This window comes from Cebus imitator, unplaced genomic scaffold (genome assembly GCF_001604975.1).
Source record: "Cebus imitator isolate Cc_AM_T3 unplaced genomic scaffold, Cebus_imitator-1.0 Scaffold96, whole genome shotgun sequence".
In the NCBI taxonomy this organism is placed as follows: Eukaryota; Metazoa; Chordata; class Mammalia; order Primates; family Cebidae; genus Cebus; species Cebus imitator.
The window spans coordinates 2,958,067-2,978,676 of NW_016107411.1; the positions used below are offsets into that span (position 1 = coordinate 2,958,067).

The following is a 20,610-nucleotide window of genomic DNA, read 5'->3' on the forward strand; positions in this document are numbered from 1 at the left end:
CAAAAAAAAAAAAAAAAAAAGAGAGAGAGAGAGAGAGCTGGAGATTAGAGAGGAAGAGTAAGGGAGACACAGAAGACAGAAAGAGACAGGCCTGAAATCCTGTGCTTGGGAGAACTTGGAGGAGATCCTGTGTTTGACCTCAGGGCACTGGTCTTCAAACATCCTGCATTGATATCCAGTAACATTCCTAGAGAAAGCGCTGGAAAATTCCAATGCACAGGCTTTGGGGACGAGGCAAGGCTGCCTCACCCCACCCAGTACACAGACTTCACCCTCTGCCCCAGAAAATGTCACCGTCTCTTCCTGCTGCATCAGAAGCCCACTCTCCAACTTTCCCTGCAGTCCCAAGTTCACTCAGCTCTGGGAAAATCTCTCTGGAAGATGTAAACACACAATCCCCAGGACTTCACGTCAACAGTTTTCCACTCACAGAGCTAGGGAGCAGGAGCACAGGGTCCCTTGAGTCAGGACAGGGGGTGGCAGTTGTTGATCTGGAAGGGTTGGCCCAGGCATATGAATCTGTCCCCTGCTCAGAAACAGGCCCTGCTCTGAAACAAACGCAGACTCCTCCACCCAGACATCTCATTATCAAAATTGAATCATTACCCACACATACATGGATGTTGGCAAATCAAAGTCCACCAAGATGACATTTGTGATGATAAACAGTGGAAGGAATTTCATATCCAACCACTCAGTATGGATTACAGAGATAAGGCTATTTGAAGGATACAGTTTTCTACATCATTAGATACAATTTTACAAAAATGATCATTATGGTAGAAGAATGTTCATCTTCTCTATAGAATATAAGGTGACAGAAACTAAGAAAAAAATAGAATCTTAATTATGTAAAACTGTAAAAAGGACTTATATATGAACAATTTCAGGGAAATTTCATTTTTATTCTTTTCAGTATTTTCCACAAAGATCCTATTCTGCACTTATTCTTACATAAAATAAATTCATGTTCTTTCTTCACCTGTAATAATACAGATGAATTAGTGTAGTGAAAGAAAGAAAAAGTAATCCCTTACTACTTCAGCCTTCCTTAACCCGTCCTGATGCTGATACCCTACTCTGAAGATGAGGATGGTCGTGGCTCTTGGTGGACGCCAATGGGCCCGGCAGGAACAAGGTAAAGTGCTGGGAACACGAGCCCGGGTCCAGCATAGCCACAGCCTCCATGCACACCTGCAGCCCTGTGCTCCCTTCTCAGCGTCCTCCAGCAAGTCTCCAGATCTCTAGCCCAGGCCCTCAGCGTCAAACAACCCATGACTCCTGCTTAGAACGGAGGGGAGAGGATAGAGAGGAATTCTGGAGAGAAAATTCTCATCGGGGCAGACTCTCCCCAAGACTAGACACCTCCATTGTTGGAAGTGGGTAAGGATTGGAAAGACATGGAGCTCAGGCCAGCCTAAGTGAGAAATACCAAGAAGCTACTGCTACTCCAGCCTGGAAAGACACTGTAGAAATCTTCCCAGGAAGAAGACAGGAGGCGGCCCCTTCACACAGAAGGTAGATACAGACAGGGATCTGGGTGGTACCTCTGTCCCCCACGCGCTCCTTCACCCACTGAGCGGCTGCAGCAACACTGTCCGTCTTGGTGACATCCAGGGTCACTGTCTCCAGCCTGTCTGAAGTCTGGCGCCTCAGCTGCTCCGCTCCTTTCTCCGTTAGACACGCAGCCAGCACCTGCAGGCCTCGTTCATCCAGCTGTCTTGCCAGTTGGTTCCCGAAGCCCGAGTCACAGCCCGTGATGAACACACACTTGTCTCTCAGGTGACTCACCACCTGCCTCTCCCGGTACCAGCGCAGAAGGTAGTACAAGCCCACGAAAACTGCCAGGTAGAGCCACATACCTTTGCAGAGGACAGACACAGACAGGATGTGGGGGAACCCAGAGTCTGGCCTCTGTTCACACAGGAGGACTTAAGAACACAGAGGGCTGCGGTAGGCAGGGAGGCCCTCAGGCACTTTGGCAGGGAGTCCTCACTTTCCTCCCTGATCGCTGTCTTTCTGCCAAGTATTTATTCTGGCTCCACCTCTCTACTCTTTCAACTGCTTTTGCAAGTATTCATGTGTGCCTTTGAACACCACAAGTCCTGCCAAGTAAAAAGATATTATGACTCAGCAATGTGTCCCTAGTCCCCTGATTTCTCTCTGCCTTGCTGTGGCATGCTGTGTCCATGCAGGAGCACACACATGTATTCACACAAGAACATGCACAGACCACACAGGCTCACACACAGCTGCCCACACACACTCGCCATGCCAAACACACCCCTCCCATCAAAGTACAAGGGTCAGAACTGTCTCTACAAAGCTCCTATACCAAACCTCCTGGTCCATGACCTTCAGAACACAGAAAGACCTTATTGGGCAGCTACACATGGTTTCCAGGCCCCTTAAGCAGAAACCCCTCTTTGAGCTTGAGTTTCCTCATCCTGCTCAGCACCCAGAATCAATCACTCCTCAGAAAACTGGGACACCGTAGGCTCTTTAGGATGAGAAGGAGAAGGGAAAAGAGTGGACAGGAACAGGTCCTGTCCTGCTATAGTAGTTTTCTGGGGCAGAAGCAGTGCAGGATCCCACAGGGGAAGTCCAGCCTCAGAGGTAAAGAAAGTGGGGGGAAGGAACGGAGACTTGGAACCCACAGGAAGGAAACACCCAGGGCTGCTGGGAGGAGGAATGGGAGAAATTACACATGCAGCTGTCACAGGGCTCACATACTCACCCCTGGATATACTCTATGCCCAGCCCTGGGTGCTGCCCTCTGCCCTCCCCTGCCAGGGCCCATTCCAGAATCTTCTCACTGACCAGGGCTTCCTTCAACTGCATGTTCTCAAGGGCCAAAATGCACAGAGACATTTCCCAACCTTCACGTTCACTGCTCCACTCTTATTCATCCTGAGAGTAACGGGACCCTTGCTGGGGTGGTATCTGCTCCCAAGACACTCTAGTCAAGAGCAATTACAGAAAGTCCCAGAGGGGGCAGTCAGAGGGAGGAGGCATCTGGGAGACACCCCCTCACCCCAAATGTGAAATCACCCAGATTTGCCTGTGGCTTGCAGACTTCCTCCCCACTACCTAAGTCCTTTGACAACCAAAATGTGTGACTGGGGCTTAAGTGTCAGTCATGAGATTTATATCTCAATAAAGTCAGGCTGTTATGGAACTGCACTGAGGTCCTCTCGCCCTGCACAGCAAAGCCAAACACTGACATCAGGACAGCGACAAGTGAAAGGAGCTATTTATTGCAGGACACTAATCAAGTATAACCGGGCAGCTCAGACTTAAGAACCTAAGCCCCTATGGCTCACAGGTAATGGTTTTTCAAAGCAGGGAGGCAGAACTTACAGGAGAAGTCACAAAGCAACACCTGGAGGATATACATTGCTGTGACTTAAAAAGGTGGGACATCTTGCAGACTGAGGTCAGGAAGCAAGTCCTAGGTGAACCAAAGATTTTCTGGTTTGTGGTTGGTTTAGGAGGCAAGGCTTTGAATAAAAATTTGGGATCAGCAAAAAAGAATATTAGTTCTGGCTTGTGGATGTCACCTCCTCCAGGCACCTCAGGAAGGAATTTAGAATGAAGGACAGCAGTCAGAATGAGAGGCATCAGCACCCCTTACCTGAGCTCTTAGTGCCAGGGGATTCACCTGGTGAAGGTCTGGATTTTTGTTTTTTCTGAGACAGGCTCGCACTCTGCTGCCCAGGCTAGACTGTAATGGCATGAATATGGTTCATGCAGCCTCAACCTCCTGGACTCAAGTGATCCTCCCGCCTCAGCCTCCCAAGTAGCTGGGACTACAGGTGTGTGCCACCATGCCTAATTTTTTAAATTTTTGGTAGCGACTTGGTCTCACTATGTCGTCCAGGCTGATATGGAACTTCTGGGCTCAAAGGATTCTCCCATCTCCACCTCCCGAAGTGCTGGGATTACAGACTTGAGGCACCACCCCCAGCAAAGGGGTCTGGGTTTCTGAAAATCATGTCAGGGACGTGTATGTGTTACGATGTTATCTTTGGCTGCAGTAGAGAATCAAACTGTCGTGTGACTCTAACTTCCTTGACTTGCTGTTGTTTTATGGTACTATTACCTTCTTGCTTATCAAATTGTTCACTGACTTCTCAGGGCTAGATAAGTATCTGGAGTTTCCCTTGAAGAGTCTCAAGATTTTCCTTTATTTCCATGCTTGTGGGAAGAGCAAAACAGGGCCCTAAGAGGGGTCCCTATTCCCTGACAAGTGCACATCCTGGAAAAACAGGAGCCAGAGACATATCTGTTCCTGTTTTTCCAAAAAGGTATTCAGGAGGTTCAGTATTTATACATCTCCTTAAAGTGGAAAGAAATGTAGGTAGAGGGGCAGGTAGGCAGGCAGGTGAATGGTCACATTTCTGTTAGACTTTAGTTAGTGCCCAGCAAAGCACGGCTTACATATGGTAAAGTGGAGGTGTGAGTTGGTGTATGTATTTATGGGTTATTTCTGTATTTATATATTGATGGGGTATGTGAAATGTTTTGATGCAGTCATGCAATTTGAAATAAGCACACCATGGACAATGGGGTATCCATCCCATCAAGCATTTATCCTTTTAGTTACAATGAATCCAACTATACCCTTTATTTTAATATGTACAATTAAGTTATAATATAGTCACTCTATTGTGCTATCAAATAGTAGGTCTTACTTATTATTTCTATTTTTTACTACCCATTCACCATCCCCACCTTCCCCTGAGTCTGCCACTACCCTTCCCAGCCTCTGGAAACCATCCTTCTACTCTCTATATCCATGAGTTCAATTGTTTTAACTTTTAGATTCCACAAATAAGTGAGAACATGCTGTGTGTGTCTTTCTGTGCCTGGCTTATTTCACTTAACATAAAGATCTCCAGTTTTGGCCTGACACAGTGGCTCACACCTGTAATCCCAGCACTTTGGGAGGCCGAGGCAGGTGGATCACCTGAGGTCAGGAGATCGAGACCAGCCTGGCCAACATGGTGAAACCCTGTCTCTACTAAAAATACTAAAAATTATCCAGGCGTGGTGGCACGTGCCTGTAATCCCTGCTACTCAGGAGACTGAGCCAGAAGAATCACTTGAACCCAGGAGTCGTGGGTTGCAGTGAGCTGAGATCACACCATTGCACTCCAGCCTGGGCAACAAGAGTGAAACTCCATCTCAAAAAAAAAAGATCTCCACTTCCGCCTCTTGTCCTCTCCACATTTGCTCCAGGCCTCACTAGTGGCAAGGGCAGGATGAAGCTGCACCGCTGGGAAGAGTCTGTCCAGGAGTCTGCTTGGCTTGGAGGCCCACACTGCCGCTGCCCAGAGGTCGTTCTCCAGAGTTCACCTTGCCCTTGAGTTGTGCTGAATGCCCCACCCCAGGTCTTTTTCCCTTCTGGGTGTCACTGCTGGGAGGGAGGTTGTGTTGTGAGCCCTCCCGGTTCTCACCTAGCCTGGCACTCATCACATCCTGGTTTTGGTGCAGCTGCCAGCTCTCCTCTGGTTGGGCCTTTCAAAGGCTCCACCTCCCATTCTGCGACACGGAGGGGTTGGGGCTTATTTGAATGCAAGAGGTTGGTTTGCTCCTGGCTCTCCATTTCTAGCCTCAGTTGCCTACAGGCTAGTGGTCAGGGATGCCCAGAGGCATATATCTAGCTGCCACCCAGCATTCCCACTTTTGTGAGTGACCCATCCATCCATGACCAGAGGGATATTTTTCTGCCTTGGCAGAGGAGGAGGAGTCAGGGGAACAAGGCAACTCTCTAGGCAAGCTGTTTCCCCAGCATAGGTGCCGGCAGTGGGCACAAAGCTATAGAGCCCAAGGGCCGTCCCTGAATTACCAGGCCAGTGTTGCCCCTGGTGTCACTGAGTGGTCCCCTGCTGGTTTGTTGGAACTGAAGGGAATCCAGGTTGGCAGAGCTGGAGGAGAGCAGGATTCTCGGAGCTCTGCAGATTCAGTTGCAAGTACTGGGAAAGGTGCATGCTAGAGACAGGGTGCCTAAGACTTGCTTGAGGCTAGCCCAGTGAAGAAAAACCCAGAAACTCATGTTTCCAGAGGTCAGTCTGTCAGGCAGGAAGGACCCAGGGTTTGGACCCAGCTTCAATCCTCAGGCTCTGAGGTTCCCCAGGCCAGGAAAGGCCAAGGAAGGGGCCTGGTGGTGCTCCACCTCCAGTTCTTTAAAGATGCTGCTTTTTATTCTCTTAATCCCTTCAAGTGGGTGCAGACTGGCTTCTAGTTAACAGCTGGAAGACATTCCTCCTAGACTTTACCCTTTCTGGCCCAAGAGAGCACCCAGAAGGCAGTAGGACCTGGTTTTTCAGGTCCTGGGAACGGGGCTCGCTGCTTGGACTCTGCTTAGGGTTGGGACGGTAAGTATCCTACCACGAGGCTTTACCTGCCCCTCTAGTCCCAAAGCTGATATATTCTGGTTGTCACAGTTTCACTGACCCCGGCTGCAGCCATCTGGAGCTGGTGCTGTAGGTGATCATCTGGTACATTGAGGGGACCTGTTTGCTGCCTCCACTGTAAAAGCTGTCACCTTGGGAGACATGGCAGAGAAGGTGGTGGGCCAGTCCTGTGTCCTCCTCCACCTCCACTTCCCATGCCCCTGCGTTACCCATCTGTGTTTCATGTGCAAAAAGAGAGGAAGAGGCATTAAGGGATGAAGGGTGATTATGTATTACTTAACCATTTCTGAATAAACATTTGTTAATCCAAAAAAAAAAAAAGAGATCTCCACTTCCATCCATGTTGTTGCAAATGACTGAATCTCAATCTTTTTTTTTTTTTTTCTGGATGAAGTCTCACTCTGTCACCCAGGCTGGAGTGCAGTGGCACGATCTTGGCTCACTGAAATCTCCACCTCCTGGGTTCAAGTGATTCTCCCACCTCAGCCTCCTGAGTAGCTGGGATTACAGGCACTCACCACCACACCTCAATAATTTTTGTATTTTTTGTAGAGATGGCCAGGCTGGTCTCAAATTCCTGACCTCAGGAGATCCACCTGCCTTGGCCTCCCAAACTGTTGGGATTACAGGTGTGAGTAACTGTGCCTGGCTGAATCTCATTCTTTTTATGGCTGAGTTGTACTCCATTGTGTATATGTACCACATTTTCTTTATCCATAATCTGTTAATGGACGCTTAGGTTGCTTCCAGCATTCTCCAGAGACTGGGCTCTAACCACGGGCTGGATCCTCTAACCCTGGGCCCAGCCACAACCACTCTAGGACTTCTGCTCTGGAAAATGGAAAGCTCGAGCCCCTGAAAATAAAAGTCTTGGGAATGTTCCCAGTTAGCAGATGCTAGGTCTCCTCTAGTGACACAGAGAGAGAAGAAACAAACAGGCACAAGCCGGGATCGAGGTGGTACCTCTGCTCCCCAGGCACTCCTTCACCCACTGGAAAGCTGCAGCAATGTCTCTATCTTGGTGATGTCCAGCGTCACCGCCTCCTGCCTGTCTGAAGTCTGGCCCTTCAGCAGCTCGGCCTCCTTCTCTGTCCTACGTGCAGCCAGCATCCACAAGCCTTAAGCCTCCAGCTGTCTGGCCAGTAGGTTTCTGAATCCCGAGTCACAGCCTGTGATGAACACGTACTTGCATCTCAGGTAGCTCAGCACCTGCCTCTCCCGGTACCAGGGAGAAGGTGGTACAGGCCCAGGAGGACCGCCAGGTAGAGACACATGGCTTTGCAAAGGACAGACACAGACAGGCTGGGGTGAGTCTGGCCTCTGTTCAGACAGGAGGACTTAATAACACAGAGGGCTATGGTAGGCAGGGAGACCCCCAGGCATTTTGGCAGGGAGTCCTCACTTTCCTCCATGATCACTGTCTTTCTGCACCATTTTTTATCCTGGCTTCATCTCTCTGTTCTTTCAACTGCTTTTGCCAGTACTGATGCATGCCATTGCACACCCCAAGTCCTGCCCAGTGAGTAGATATCACTACTCAGGATTGTTCCCTAGTCCACCAATGTCTCTGCCTTGCTATGCCTACTCAGGTGTCCACAGAGGTGTCCACACAGGCACCCATACACAGACACCATGACATACACCACTCTGATCTACAAGCAAGGGTCAGAACTTTTCTCTACCTATATTATGATATGGTTTGGACATTTGTGCCACCAAAATTGCATGTTGAAATGTGGTCCCCAATATTGGAGGCAGGGGCTGGTGGGAGGTGTTCGGTCATGGTAGTGGATCCTGCATGGCACCTTGGTGCTGTCCTGGAGATACTGGAGTAAGTTGTCATGGGATCTGGTGGTTTAAAAGTGTGGCACCTCCCCAGCTCTCTCTCTTGCTCGCCATGTGACAAATCAGCTCCCTCTTTGCTTTCTGCCATAATTGTAAGCTTCCTGATGCCTCGCCAGGAGCCAAGCAGATGCAGGCGCCATGCTTATACAGCCTGCAGACCCATGAGCCAATTAAATCTGTTTTTTTAATATAAATTACCCAGTCTCAGGTATTTATTACAGCAACACAAGAACAGCCTAACACACCCTGTATACCAACATTCCTGGACCATGGTGTCCCTGAACACACACTTTACTGGAAAGCTACACATGGTTTCCAGGCACATTAGGTAGAAATCCTCTGATCCTGAGTTTCCTCATCCTGCTCAGTACCCAGAATCAATCACTCCCCAGAAAAGTAGGGCATAGTCAGGCTCTCTAGGATTAGAAGGAAAAGGCAAAAGAGTGGACAGGAGCAGGTCCTTCCTGCTATAGTAGTTTTGTGGGGCAGAAAAGGGTGGAGGACCCACAGAAGGAGTTTGACCTCACAGGTAAAGAAAGGGGGAGAGAAGGGAATGGAGCCTTGGAACCCACAGGAAGGAAGTGCCCAGGGCTGCTGGGAGGGGGAATGGAATGACTTACTCGGGTGTCACAGGGCTCACCCGCTCACCTCCAAAAATGCCCTGTACCCAGCCCTGGATGCTGGCTCCACTGCCCTCTCCCCTCCCACATCCAGGATCTGGACCCCTCACACACTGAGCGTCTAAAAGCATTGCTCATTTGAACAAGGACAGAGGATGCTGTGTCTAAAACCTTGCCCAAGCAGGATATGAACCCTAGTAACTGGAAAGGTATTATTTCAGTTTATATCAGGGTATTGATGGACAGGACAGATCTTCTCCTCCGGAGACTACAGAAAGGGGTACAGACTGGACCTCACTGCTGTCCACGGAGGGTCCCTCCAGGTGAGGTCAAGGAAACCATTTCATAACCTGGGGGCAGGTGTAAAGGGTCAGGGGGCTGGAGAAATAGGGGTGGACAGAATAATGCAGAGTTTCTTTGTACTGGGCGTTTTTCCCACTGTCCACGTTTGCCCAATTTCTATCACCTAATTGGAGAAAGAAGTGGAGATGGACTGGGGGCGGGGAGGAGAGATTTCCTGCAGAAACCAGAGGCTAGCAAAGAGCCGCGCGCCCCCTGGTGGTTCTTCTCTAGCCCTGCAGTCTCGACGTGGGCATCGGCCTCGGATTGGCCAAGGCTCTTCAACCCATCCTAGGGGCCACTGTCTCCAGCGTCAGGAGAGGCTGCACAGATATCCCAAGAAGGAGGGAAACAGCAAGTCTGCTGGCTGGCAAGAGACTGGATTAGTGTTAAGCAACATGAACGGTGCCTTGAGTGTGCTGCATACTAGAGGTTTGACAGACTCAGAGACCCCTGGGGAAGACCGAGTCCAGTCATTTTTGTATTTCCAGCCCCTGGCCGTGCTAGCATCTAGCAGAGATGAATGAATGTTGGGGTAGATGACACTGCAACAACTGGTTTCACTTTCCATTTTCATCACTTTTTCTTACATCATCCAACAATATAAGATTTCCTAAAGCCTCCATTTTTCTCATCTTTATAACAAGGGAGGAGAATCAAGACGAATTTGTCAAGCCCTCCCAACTCCAATTTCAGGGAGTCTAAGAATCCGTATGCCTTTATTAAAATGACGAAAACTTAGAAAGATGGGGTCTTGGGAAGCACTGGAGAATTTCCGACCAGCACACATTAGTGCTCAACAAAAGTTGATAAAAACAGAAAAAATCTAGAATGAAGAGACTTACCACATCTACAGAGAGGCTGGGGGAGGGGTGCAGATCTGGAGATGGGAGAGTGAAGGAGAAATGGAAGCTGGGGGAGACAGGAGACCAAAGGAGGGAGAAGAGTAGAGGCATGAGGGGAGGCTGCTGGTGCTGCAGGCCGCAGAGGAATATTAACAGTATCTGGGGCCCTTCCAGTCTCTTATCAGGCTTCTCAAGCTTCCTCTTCCTGAGACTAATGTCACACCCTCCCTTTCCACTCTTGGGAAATCACAGAGGAAACAGTTGTCCTTCATCTCGTGAAAGATAGGGGGTGGGAAACAAAGACATTCACTTTCCCTTCTCAAATCCCTCCGAGATTATCCTACAAATCCCTCAGCCTTCATGAAGGAGACATCTCCTTCCTCATGTAAGAAATTTCCTAGAATTCTCAGGGCTGAGTCAGGTCCACAGAAGTGGGTACCCAACGTTGATTTTTTTTTTACCCTGACGCCAGTCCAGGAAAAGCTCTCCAAGGGTCATCTTTTTTTAAGTTTTTGGACATCATGGGCCCTTAGAGAATCTAAGGAAGGTTATAAGCCCCCACAAAAATGCACATAACACAACAATCAAAAACTTGCTTATGCTTTTCATAGCATTCACACCTAAAACCATTAGCTGCATGGAATCCAGCTCTCTTGAATCCTTGTGATATGGGCTTATTGAACTATCGGCTGTGTGACTGGCCAAGTGATTTAACGTTTCCGTGCTTCAGTTTCCTTGTTGATGGTAGTACCGACTGCATGAAGTTGTTATGAGGATTAAATGAGGTGATACGGATAAAGCCCCTTACAACTGTATCTGGCCAATGGTGCATATTTGATAAACATTAGCTCTTACTACATCTCTTCTGTGGTAATTCATAGTGACATTTGGGAATGTTCTCACCCTTCTATGTAAAAAAACCACAACCCCAGACAGCCAAATAAAAGAGAAAACTCACATTGATCTAATTCAGAGAAGAAAAATTGGCTGGTGGTAGTAGGACTAGAGAGGTCTCTCAATGTAAGTTCCTCAAAAGCGGATTCCTTTTTCCTTATCCCCAAGAAGTGGAAAAAGGGCATGCTTATATATATTATCTCATGTATCCCTGTAATAACCTGTAATGGAAGCATCATAATCCTCACTTTACATATTAAGATACCGAGACTCAACTCCTATCTCTCACCAGACACAAAAATCAACTCAGGATTAAAGGCTTACATATAAGACCCAAAACTATTACTAAAATGCTAGAAGAAAATACTAGTATTGGGGGGAAAATCTAGAATCTAGTATAAGTCTCCTAGGCATTGGTCTAGGGAAGGAATTTATGACTAAGATTTCAGAAGCACAGGCAACAAAAACAAAAATAAACAAATGGACTTAATCAAACTAAAAAGCTCTGCACAACAAAAGAAATAAGCAACAGAATGAACAACCCACAGAATTGGAGAAAACATTTGCAAACTATTTATCTGACATGTCCAGAATATACAAAGAACTCAAGCAAATAAAAAACCCCACAAATAATCCTACGAAAATGTGGGCAAATGATATGAATAGACATTTTTCAAAAGAAGACATGCAAATGGCCAACAGTTATATGAAAAAAAATGCTCATCAGAGAAATGCAAATAAAACGACTATGAGATGTCACCTTATCTCAGTCAGAATGGCTATTATCAAAAAGATTTTTTTAAATAACAAATGTTAGCAAGGATGTGGAGCAAAGAGAACTCTTAGAACGAGTACAACTTCTATGGAAAACAGTATGGCGATTTCTCAAAAAACTAAAAGTTTTTGAGACCTGCCATTTGGCCCAGCAATTCCACTGCTGGGTATTTACGCAAAGTGAAAATCAGTACATTAAGAAGGCACCTGCGCTAGTGTGTTTATCACAGCACTATTCCCAATAGCAAAGACATGGAATCAGCCCAAGTGTCCGTCAACGAATAAATGGATAAAGAAAATGTGGTGTATATATACAGAGTAGAATACTGTTTGGCCATAAAAAAGAATGACATAGTGTCTTTTGCAGCAATGTGGACAGAACTGGAGGTCATTATTTTAAGTAAAACAAGCGAGCCACAGAAAATCAAATATCGCATGTTGTCACTCATATGTGAGTGCTAAAAGAGGTGTACACATGGATGTAGAGAGTGAAATGGTAAACAGTGAAAACATGGAAGGAAGAGAGAATGAGGGGAGTGGATTATGAGAAACTAGTCAATGGGTACAATGCATGCTATTCTTGTGATGGATACCGTAAAAGCCTTGGCTTGACCAACATGCAATCCATGCATGTAAGAAAACTGCACATATACTCCATAAACCTGTACAATTAAATATTTTAAAACAAAATATAAGAAACTGAGATTCAGTAAGGTTAAGTGACCTGCCCAAGATCACACAGCTACCAAATCGTGGAAAAAAGTTTCAAAAACAGGTCTGATTCAAAAGCTGGCGTTATCTCCACGGTGTCTTATGAAGGGCCGGTGAATAAGGAAGAGCTGAGCAGACAGAGCCAGGACAGGGGAGTGGGCCACAGGCTTTGAGGAACCTGGGAAGGTCCTAATCTGGTACTGCTAGGCCGACCAGATGCCCCTCTAGCTGCCTCTCTAGCTTGGGGAAGCCGTGGCAGGAGGGCAGAGCAGCCTCCATGACTAGACTTGGCTTCCTAACTCAGTGACCTTCTGGGAGTTCACACTGTGGACGTGAGTGCAATCACTGCCAAATCCCTCAGCCTTAACCTGTCCACGAGGCACCTGCCTCCATTCCATTAGCCAGGGACGTGGGTGGATCCCTGGGGCAGCCTGCCTCACCCCTTCTGCCAAGGTCCAGGCGAAGCCCTTTGCCTGACCCAACCCTGGGAAGTTGTCTGCCTTTATCTCTGTCTCTCAATACCTCCTCCCTGGTACCTTCCTTCCTTTCTGATTGTTGATCACAAAGTCTTGTTTACACTTTTGGGGGCAAAAAAATGGGGCGGAGAGGAGAATGAGTAAATTTCCAGGAATTGTTTCACTGCTGGTGTTCCTGCTGCACATAGCAAAGCTGCTGGCTTGCTCCTTTTGCCCAGATTGGCAAGGAGCCTGGCCTCCTGCTCCTCCGTCTTTCTCTTCCTCCCAGTTTCTCTCTTTCTAGCTGCACCCCCCCACCCCCTAAAAAAGCCCCACATGGAAACTGTAGAGCTATCACTTTCTTCTTCCTGAGGGAGGAACTTTCCCTCTAAGCCTCTGCCAGAAGGAACCACCATCACTTCCTCTTTCTACAAATATACATTGGGTGACAGAAGTAGGTGGAAACAGGGAGCAGGTAGAAGTGAGGCTGCAGGGGGATGTCTCCATCTGGGAAGGACAATTCAGAGGCCCAGGAGATAGGAGCCACTAAAGGGCAGTCTTGTGAGAAACAGAAATGGACACAGATGTGGCCATCTGGAGAGGACAAAGACCAGACCAGGGTCTTCCTTGGAGGGTGGTCTAGGACAGGCTTCATTTGCATGGGTCAAAAGCATGTAGTGGGAAGGGCAAATTCTCAGAAGTCTCCTTACTGGAGAAAAATATTAATGGCATAGAAACTAAGATCCTAAAGAGAGAGAATGAGAGAGTAAAACTAACTGAAAAATCAAAGTAAACCACATTTCACACTGTCATGGTTCATCATGATGTTTTTTGTTTTTGTTTTGTCGTTTTTTGAAACAGAGTCTCACTCTGTCACCCAGCCTGGAGTGCAGTGGTGTGATCTCAGCTCACTGCAACCTCCACCTCCCTGGTTCAAGATGTTCTCCCACCTAAGCCTACTGGGTAGCTGAGATTACAGGCACACACCACCACACCTGGCTAATTTTTGCATTTTTAGTAGAGACAAGATTTCGCCATGTTGGCCAGGCTGGTCTCAAATTCCTAACCTCAGGTGATACGCCCACCTCAACCTCCCAAAATGCTAGGATTACAGGTATGAGCCACTCACCTAGCCGAGGATTGTATTTTTTTTAAGAGATGGGATCTATCTCTCTCGCCCAGGCTTCATTGCAGCGGTGTGATCATAGCTCACTGCAGCCTTGAATTCCTTGCCTCAATGATCCCTCCACCTCAGCCTCCCAAGTACAGGCTGCACCACCACACCTAGTTATTATTATTATTTTTTTTTTTGAGACAGAGTTTCACTTTTGTTGCCCAGGCTGGAGTGCAATGGCGCGATCTCGGCTCACCACAACCTCCGCCTCCTGGGTTCAGGCAATTCTCCTGCCTCAGCCTCCTGAGTAGCTGGGACTACAGACATGCGCCACCATGCCCAGCTAATTTTTTGTAGTTTTAGTAGAGACGGGGTTTCACCATGTTGACCAGGATGGTCTCGATCTCTTGACCTTGTGATCCACCCGCCTCGGCCTCCCAAAGTGCTGGGATTACAGGCGTGAGCCACCGCGCCCGGCCCTAGTTATTATTTTATTTTTTCGTAGAGGTGGAGGTCTCATCTTGTTGCACAGGCTGGTCTCAAACTCCTGCGCCCAAGCAGTCTTCCCACCTCAGCCTCGCAAAGCACTGAGATTACAGGTGTGAGCCACTGCGCTGGCCATGATAGATTTTGTGATCTCGGAGTGATCTGATATGTAAGTGGAAGGTTTAAGAAAACCACAAAGTTAAAAATATCCCCTCTACGGAGATAAATGGTGCTGATGGTTGCACAGCAGTGTGAATGCATTCAGTGCTGCTGAACTGCACACCCAAAAATGGTTAACATGGTAAATTTTATGTATATTTTACCATAATAAAAGAATCAATTAGCAGACTTTTAAAAAGTGTTCTTTTTGGCTGGGGGCGGTGGCTCACGCCTGTAATCCAAGTACTTTGGAGGCCAAGGTGGGCGGATCACCTGAGGTCAGGAGTTCAAGAGCAGCCTGACCAACATGGTGAAACCCTGTCTTTAAGAAAATAATAAAAAAATTTAAAAATAAAAAATGTTCTTTTTGAGTGGATAAACAAAATGTGGTGTGTGTATATATGTACACACATACATCATGGAACATTACTCAGCCATGAAAGGAAATGAAGTACGGATGCATGTTCCAATGTGAATGAACCTTGAAAACATACTAAATGAAAAAGACACACAGACACAGAAGGTCACATGTTATACGGTTCCCTTTCTATTAAATATCCAGAATAGGTAAATCCATAGAGACAGGAAGCAGAAAGTTGGGGGTAGGGGGAATAGGATCGACTGCTTAATGGTTATGGGGTTTTCTTTTGGAGTAATGAAGATGTTTAGCACCTAGACAGACGTGGTGGCGGCACAGTCCTCTCCACCGGAGTATCTCCAGAATCAAATGAGATGAAGTGAGGTGAAAGCACTCTGAGAGGCAGGAAGCTCTGCAGACACAAGATGTTGACCCATAACACACGGCTCAGAGTCCCTTACCCTCTGGCTTGGAGGGGAGAGAAGTCTGCCCTCCCTCCCCCACGCCCCATCTCCTGGGCAATCTCTGCCAGTCACACACCACACCCTTCACGCAGAGAAGTATAAAGCCACGGGGTGGGGACAGCGGGGAGGGTGCTGTTCTCACTCTCCCTGCCCATTCAGTAGTCTCCTTGAAGCTTTGACAAAGTCCCCTTGACACCCCACATGCAATCTTTTTTTTTTTTTTTTAATTGAGACAGAGTCTCGCTCTGTCACCCAGGCTGGAGTGCAGTGGCCTGATCTCGGCTCACTGCAACCTCCGCCTCCTGGGTTCAAGTGATTCTCCTGCCTCAGCCTCCCGAGTAGATGGGATTACAGACACACGTCACCACACCCAGCTAATTTTTGTATTTTTAGTAGAGACAGGGTTTCACTATGTTGGCCAGGCTGATCTCACACTCCTGACCTCAAGTGATCCACCCGCCTTGGCCCTCCAAAGTGCTGGGTTACGGGCGTGACCCACCAAGTGCAGCCATTCAGTCTTTTCTCTCTCCCCAGATTCTCACCTCCAGTCACAAGATGAAGGCAGGGAGCTCACAGCCCTGTGAGAGGCTGGGGAGAATGGTAGGGGCAGGCCAGAGCCATTAAAAGCCCAACTGATTTTCAGATGTATTTTAGCTCTCCCCTACACCCCTGTATCCAGTTTCACTCTAGTGGGAATCAAGACAGGGGAGAGCAGGGTTCCAAGCCGACTTAGGGAGTGGGAAATACACATATATGTAAAGCATTTCCCACAGGCCTGACCTGAGCTAAGCACTTTTCCTTCCTCAACGGCTCCTTTAATTCTCACAATCTCCCTTTTAGTAGATAATATTGCTGACCCCACTTTGCAGAGGAGAGCACTGAGGCTAAGGAAAGAGGTAAATTCATTCCGAGAGTGAGGGAGGAGTTGGGATTCTAATGCTGGCAGTATGACCTCCCCGCCACTGGCACAGAGGGTCTTTTACTGGGATGTCCGCTGTAACCGGATTGGGGGAGTGCAGGAAAAACCCCAGCCCTCCCCACAGAGCCTCAGCAGTGACAGCTGCTTCCCGGATGAGGAGGGCGGTCCTAAAGCCAGCAGGGAAGCCAGCCCCACAGCCACGGCCCCTCCAGCCTCCGCACAGCTCCCCACAGCCTGGACCTGCCGGCCCTCCCTCCAGGACCTAGGGGCTCCCAAGGGAAATTCAGGTGAGTGTCATCCTGTCCCAGGGAAGATGAGAATCAGGACTTTGGAGGCAGCTGGCTTTCCTGCATGATCCACAGGTTTTCCTGGGGTGAATCAGATGCGTGTGGGGTGTGTGGGTGTTCCGTACAGTCCAAATAACAAGACAGAAAAAGTGCAATGAAGACCCGTGCAAAAGGGCCGAGGAATGAGGTGCCAGGAGAGAGGGGGAGACTGGAGACCATCTAGGAATGGTGGGGGTCGGGGGTGAGGTGCTGCTGAGGGGGACTGGCTGGGGATGAGAAGAACTGGTAGACACCAACAGTCCTGGCCTCTTCCAGCACTGAAACCCCTTAAGAAACTATCTCTGCTGTTGGGTCAGAGCTAGCGAGTTGCGTATTATTTATTTAATCACAGTTTGAAAGCTAAACTTCCCTTTCTTGCCTCATCAGCCCCGGAATCTTTCCCCAAAGCAGGTGACTCCCTCTGGCCTCTACCTTGAAGACACAAGGCTCTCGAGGTCTGCTTTCCCTTCCAACCCTGCCTTCATCCTTGTGTGCTGGTCCCAATGTCAGTGAAACCCAGCTGGGGGCCCGGCCCCTGGGAGGGGGTCACCGCAGTGCCTGCCAGTGACCTTGGAGAGATCCACAACTGGACTGAGCTGCTCGACCTCTTCAACCACACTTTGTCTGAGTGCCACGTGGAGCTCAGCGAGAGCACCAAGCGTGCGGTCCTCTTTGTCCTCTACCTGACCATGTTTGTGGTTGGGCTGGTGGAGAACCTCCTGGTGATATGCGTCAACTGGCACAGTTCAGGCCGGGTGGGGCTGCTGAACCTCTACATCCTCAACATGGCCATAGCGGACCTGGGCGTCGTCCTGTCTCTGCCCGTGTGGATGCTGGAGGTCATGCTGGACTACACCTGGCTCTGGGGCAGCTTCTTCTGTCGCTTCACTCACTACTTCTACTTCGCCAACATGTATAGCAGCATCTTCTTCCTGGTGTGCCTCAGCATCGATCGCTATGCCACCCTCACCAGCGCCTCCCCCTCCTGGCAGCGTCACCAGCACCAGGTGCGGAGGGCCGTGTGTGCCGGCGTGTGGGTCCTCTCTGCCATCATCCCGCTGCCTGAGGTGGTCCACATCCAGTTGGTAGAGGGCCCCGAGCCCGTGTGCCTCTTTGTGGCACCTTTTGAAACGTATAGCACCTGGGCCCTGGCGGTGACCCTGTCTACCACCATCCTGGGCTTCCTGCTGCCCCTCCCTCTCATTGCAGTCTTCAACGTGCTGATGGCCTGCCGGCTGCGGCAGCCAGGACAGCCTGAGAGCCGGCGCCACTGCCTGCTGATGTGTGCCTACGTGGCCGTCTTTGTTATTTGCTGGCTGCCCTACCATGTGACCCTGCTGCTGCTCACACTGCATTGGACCCACATCTCCCTCCACTGCCACCTGGTCCACCTGCTCTACTTCTTCTATGAGGTCATCGACTGCTTCTCCATGCTGCACTGTGTCATCAACCCCATCCTTTACAACTTTCTTAGCCCGCGCTTCCGGGACCGGCTCCTGAACACCATAGTCCATTACCTGCCTAAGGACCCGGCCAGGGCAGGCACACCCGCCTCCTCTTCCACCCAGCATTCCATTGTCATCACCAAGGTGGACAGCCAGCCCGCTGCAGTAGGCTGTCTGTCTGAGCCAAGCCTGAGCTTTCAGGCACCCCCTTTGCTTCCAAATACTTCCCCCATCACTCCCCCTCAACCTCTTACATCCAGCTGAAATAGAGGCCAGGCTCCTCCAACAGTGAAGGAAATGGCACAGGTGAGAGTGTAGGTGGGAGATTTGGGGGGGATGCAGCGGGAGGGTCAGAGGATTCATGTTCAATTTTGAGCCTATCTTAAAATACTGAGGTGGGGAGAGGGAGACGGGATGGGGAGGGATAGAGCAGGCCCTCAGTGTTGTACTATTTGTCTCCGTCCTTGTGTCTAAGGGAGCCATGCAGGAAAAAAAGGTGAAATAAATGGGAGAGACAGCCATGGACTCTGGATCTTTTAAAAATCTGTACTTCCAGCTGGGATTGGGAAGGGAGCTGAGGCTAAAGAGGTGCTCGGCAGAGAAAACTAGACACATTCATTTCATAAATCACTCTGGCCAGAAAAAGTGAGCTCCGCAGGAACCTCACAAAACTCCTTTTGTATTTGTAGGCTTGTTGATTTTCTAGTTCACTATGCAGGTTATGGGGACAAGAGGCCAGAGGCCAAGGAACCAGGCGGCTCCAGCAGGACGTTCCCTAGCTGTGCATCCTATGCACAACTATGATAAGTGAAGGGGATGGGGACGGCAGGGGTGGGGTGAAGCCAAGGTCTGAGACCTGCACCCTGCAACTGGGTCAGCAGGATAGTATCTCCACCCACCGCCATCCAGGAAACACAGCTCCATTTCCTTGCTGACACCCTCCCCTCCCTGTTGTCCATCCTGCTCCCTTCCCACAAGCAGAGGAGCTGTCCCAGAGCCAGCTGCTCAGAGCTGACCTCCTCCTGGCTTCAGGTCTAGGACACTTCCAGACTTCTGGGGAGACACAGAGCTACCAGAAAGCCTAACCCACCCCATCTCTTTCTTTCCAGATAATAGGAAAGTATCAAGGGATGTCATTCTGGGAGCAGCCCTTGGGACAGCCAGCAGCAGGTGCTGACAGATGCTCTGTCCTTCACCCTCTGTCCCTGGCACAGATGGGTAAGGCCACATCTCATTCCGTCACAGGGCAGAGTGCTGACGCTGTTATAAGTCAGTTTTCCCTGGCCACGTCTTTTCATAATTTTCCTGTCCCACAACTTATGTTCCTTCACATTTGTTCTATGGATGAAACAAGTCCTCTGTTAACAAGTAGGCCTTCTGGAAAAGGATCACTTACATTTGGGAGACCAGGACCCTGTCCATGAAGAACTCTGAGGTGAAGGCCTAAGAACGGGATCTAGTTTCCACCCTCCAATTCCACGTCCTTTGCCTCTTAATCCTGCCTGTGGTGAAGGGACTGGATGGAATCACTGATAGCCTCTTCACCATCTCCTCTGTCCTGCTCAAGCGCTTGATGTGTCCGGAATATTTAACTTGGAGTAACTACTCACTGACCCCAAGACCACCTGTTCTGCTTTGATAAATCAGAACCTGTTCTGCGGATGCGCTGACCGTGTGCTCCAATTGCATACACACACCGGTTTACCAGGAGCATGGATGGAAACCTGCATCTATCATCCATCCCCCTCCTCGCTGGGCCCAAACCCGAAAGGGTCTTACACTGCAGACAGCTGCTCAGTAGCACAGAGCTGAAGGCTTTTTGAACCAGGAGTCTGGGTTGTGGGTTGGGTCACAGTAAGGGCTTAACCTACCAACACAGAATTCACATTGAAAAGACTTTCTTCCCTTGTCCCAACATAAAAAAGCAAGCCAAGATCTGATGCACATATCACTGCCTCCTCTGACTTGGGCTACAGGAGTTTCGCAAGGGAAACCAAATTTTGTATCTATCACATTCCAGGTCACCTCAGAGGCCACTCCCCCAAGATTAGTTATCACCCTGGCAGTATGAATACTTCCCTAAGGCCTCCCATCCATGGAGGGGAAGAGTGGGAACCAGCTGTTATGCTCAGCATCGATGGGTGCCCCACCTGGGCCATGTGCTCTGGGACCAAATGGACATCACTCCCTGACTTCTTGAGGTCTGTCTCCTCTGTGGAAATACCTGTGTATCAACCTCATTAAACTACGCCAAACTTTTGCCTCCTCCCTGTCTGAATCTGACTTGCTCCGCTCAAAGAAACATGATGTCCCAGCAAATTAAATGACACTGGCAAGGTAAGTTGTAGCCAAATCTCTCGCTTGGTAAAATTAGTCCAACTAGACATAGGCAGAGACCCACCACTGTCTCTGGGCTGCTGGAGGATCCTCTCAGGGA

At 49.0% G+C, this 20,610-nt stretch overlaps 2 protein-coding genes across 4 annotated transcripts in view; one reads left to right on the forward strand and one right to left on the reverse strand.

Annotated features, from left to right (window-relative positions):
- The window catches only part of RDH16 (retinol dehydrogenase 16), a 5,379-nt gene extending 2,741 nt beyond the window's left edge, over positions 1-2,638 (reverse strand). The window contains exon 1 of the mRNA XM_017536158.1: positions 1,548-2,638. Within this exon, the coding sequence (XP_017391647.1) occupies positions 1,548-1,860 (313 nt within the window). The 5' untranslated portion in view covers positions 1,861-2,638. The remainder of the gene's footprint in view (positions 1-1,547) is intronic.
- A 13,801-nt stretch (positions 2,639-16,439) lies between these two features.
- GPR182 (G protein-coupled receptor 182) lies at positions 16,440-20,439 on the forward strand. 3 transcript variants are annotated; one of them, XR_005201498.1, is made up of 3 exons: positions 16,440-16,689; positions 17,116-18,487; positions 19,283-20,439. XR_005201498.1 is itself a non-coding variant. In XM_017536156.2 (3 exons), the coding sequence occupies exon 2, from the start codon at positions 17,232-17,234 to the stop codon at positions 18,435-18,437; it is 1,206 nt and encodes a 401-aa protein (XP_017391645.1). In that variant the 5' UTR covers positions 16,440-16,689; positions 17,116-17,231; the 3' UTR covers positions 18,438-18,479; positions 19,283-20,439. The 3 variants fall into 3 exon arrangements, 2 of the variants coding, with proteins under 2 accessions (XP_017391645.1, XP_037597133.1); XM_017536156.2 differs by having other exon boundaries at positions 17,116-18,479; XM_037741205.1 differs by having other exon boundaries at positions 17,140-20,439.
- Positions 20,440-20,610: the final 171 nt, after the last annotated feature.

Excerpts from the sequence above, each read along its gene's own strand:
- GPR182 (XM_017536156.2), top strand. The coding sequence starts at position 17,232 with ATGTCAGTGAAACCCAGCTGGGGGCCCGGCCCCTGGGAGGGGGTCACC.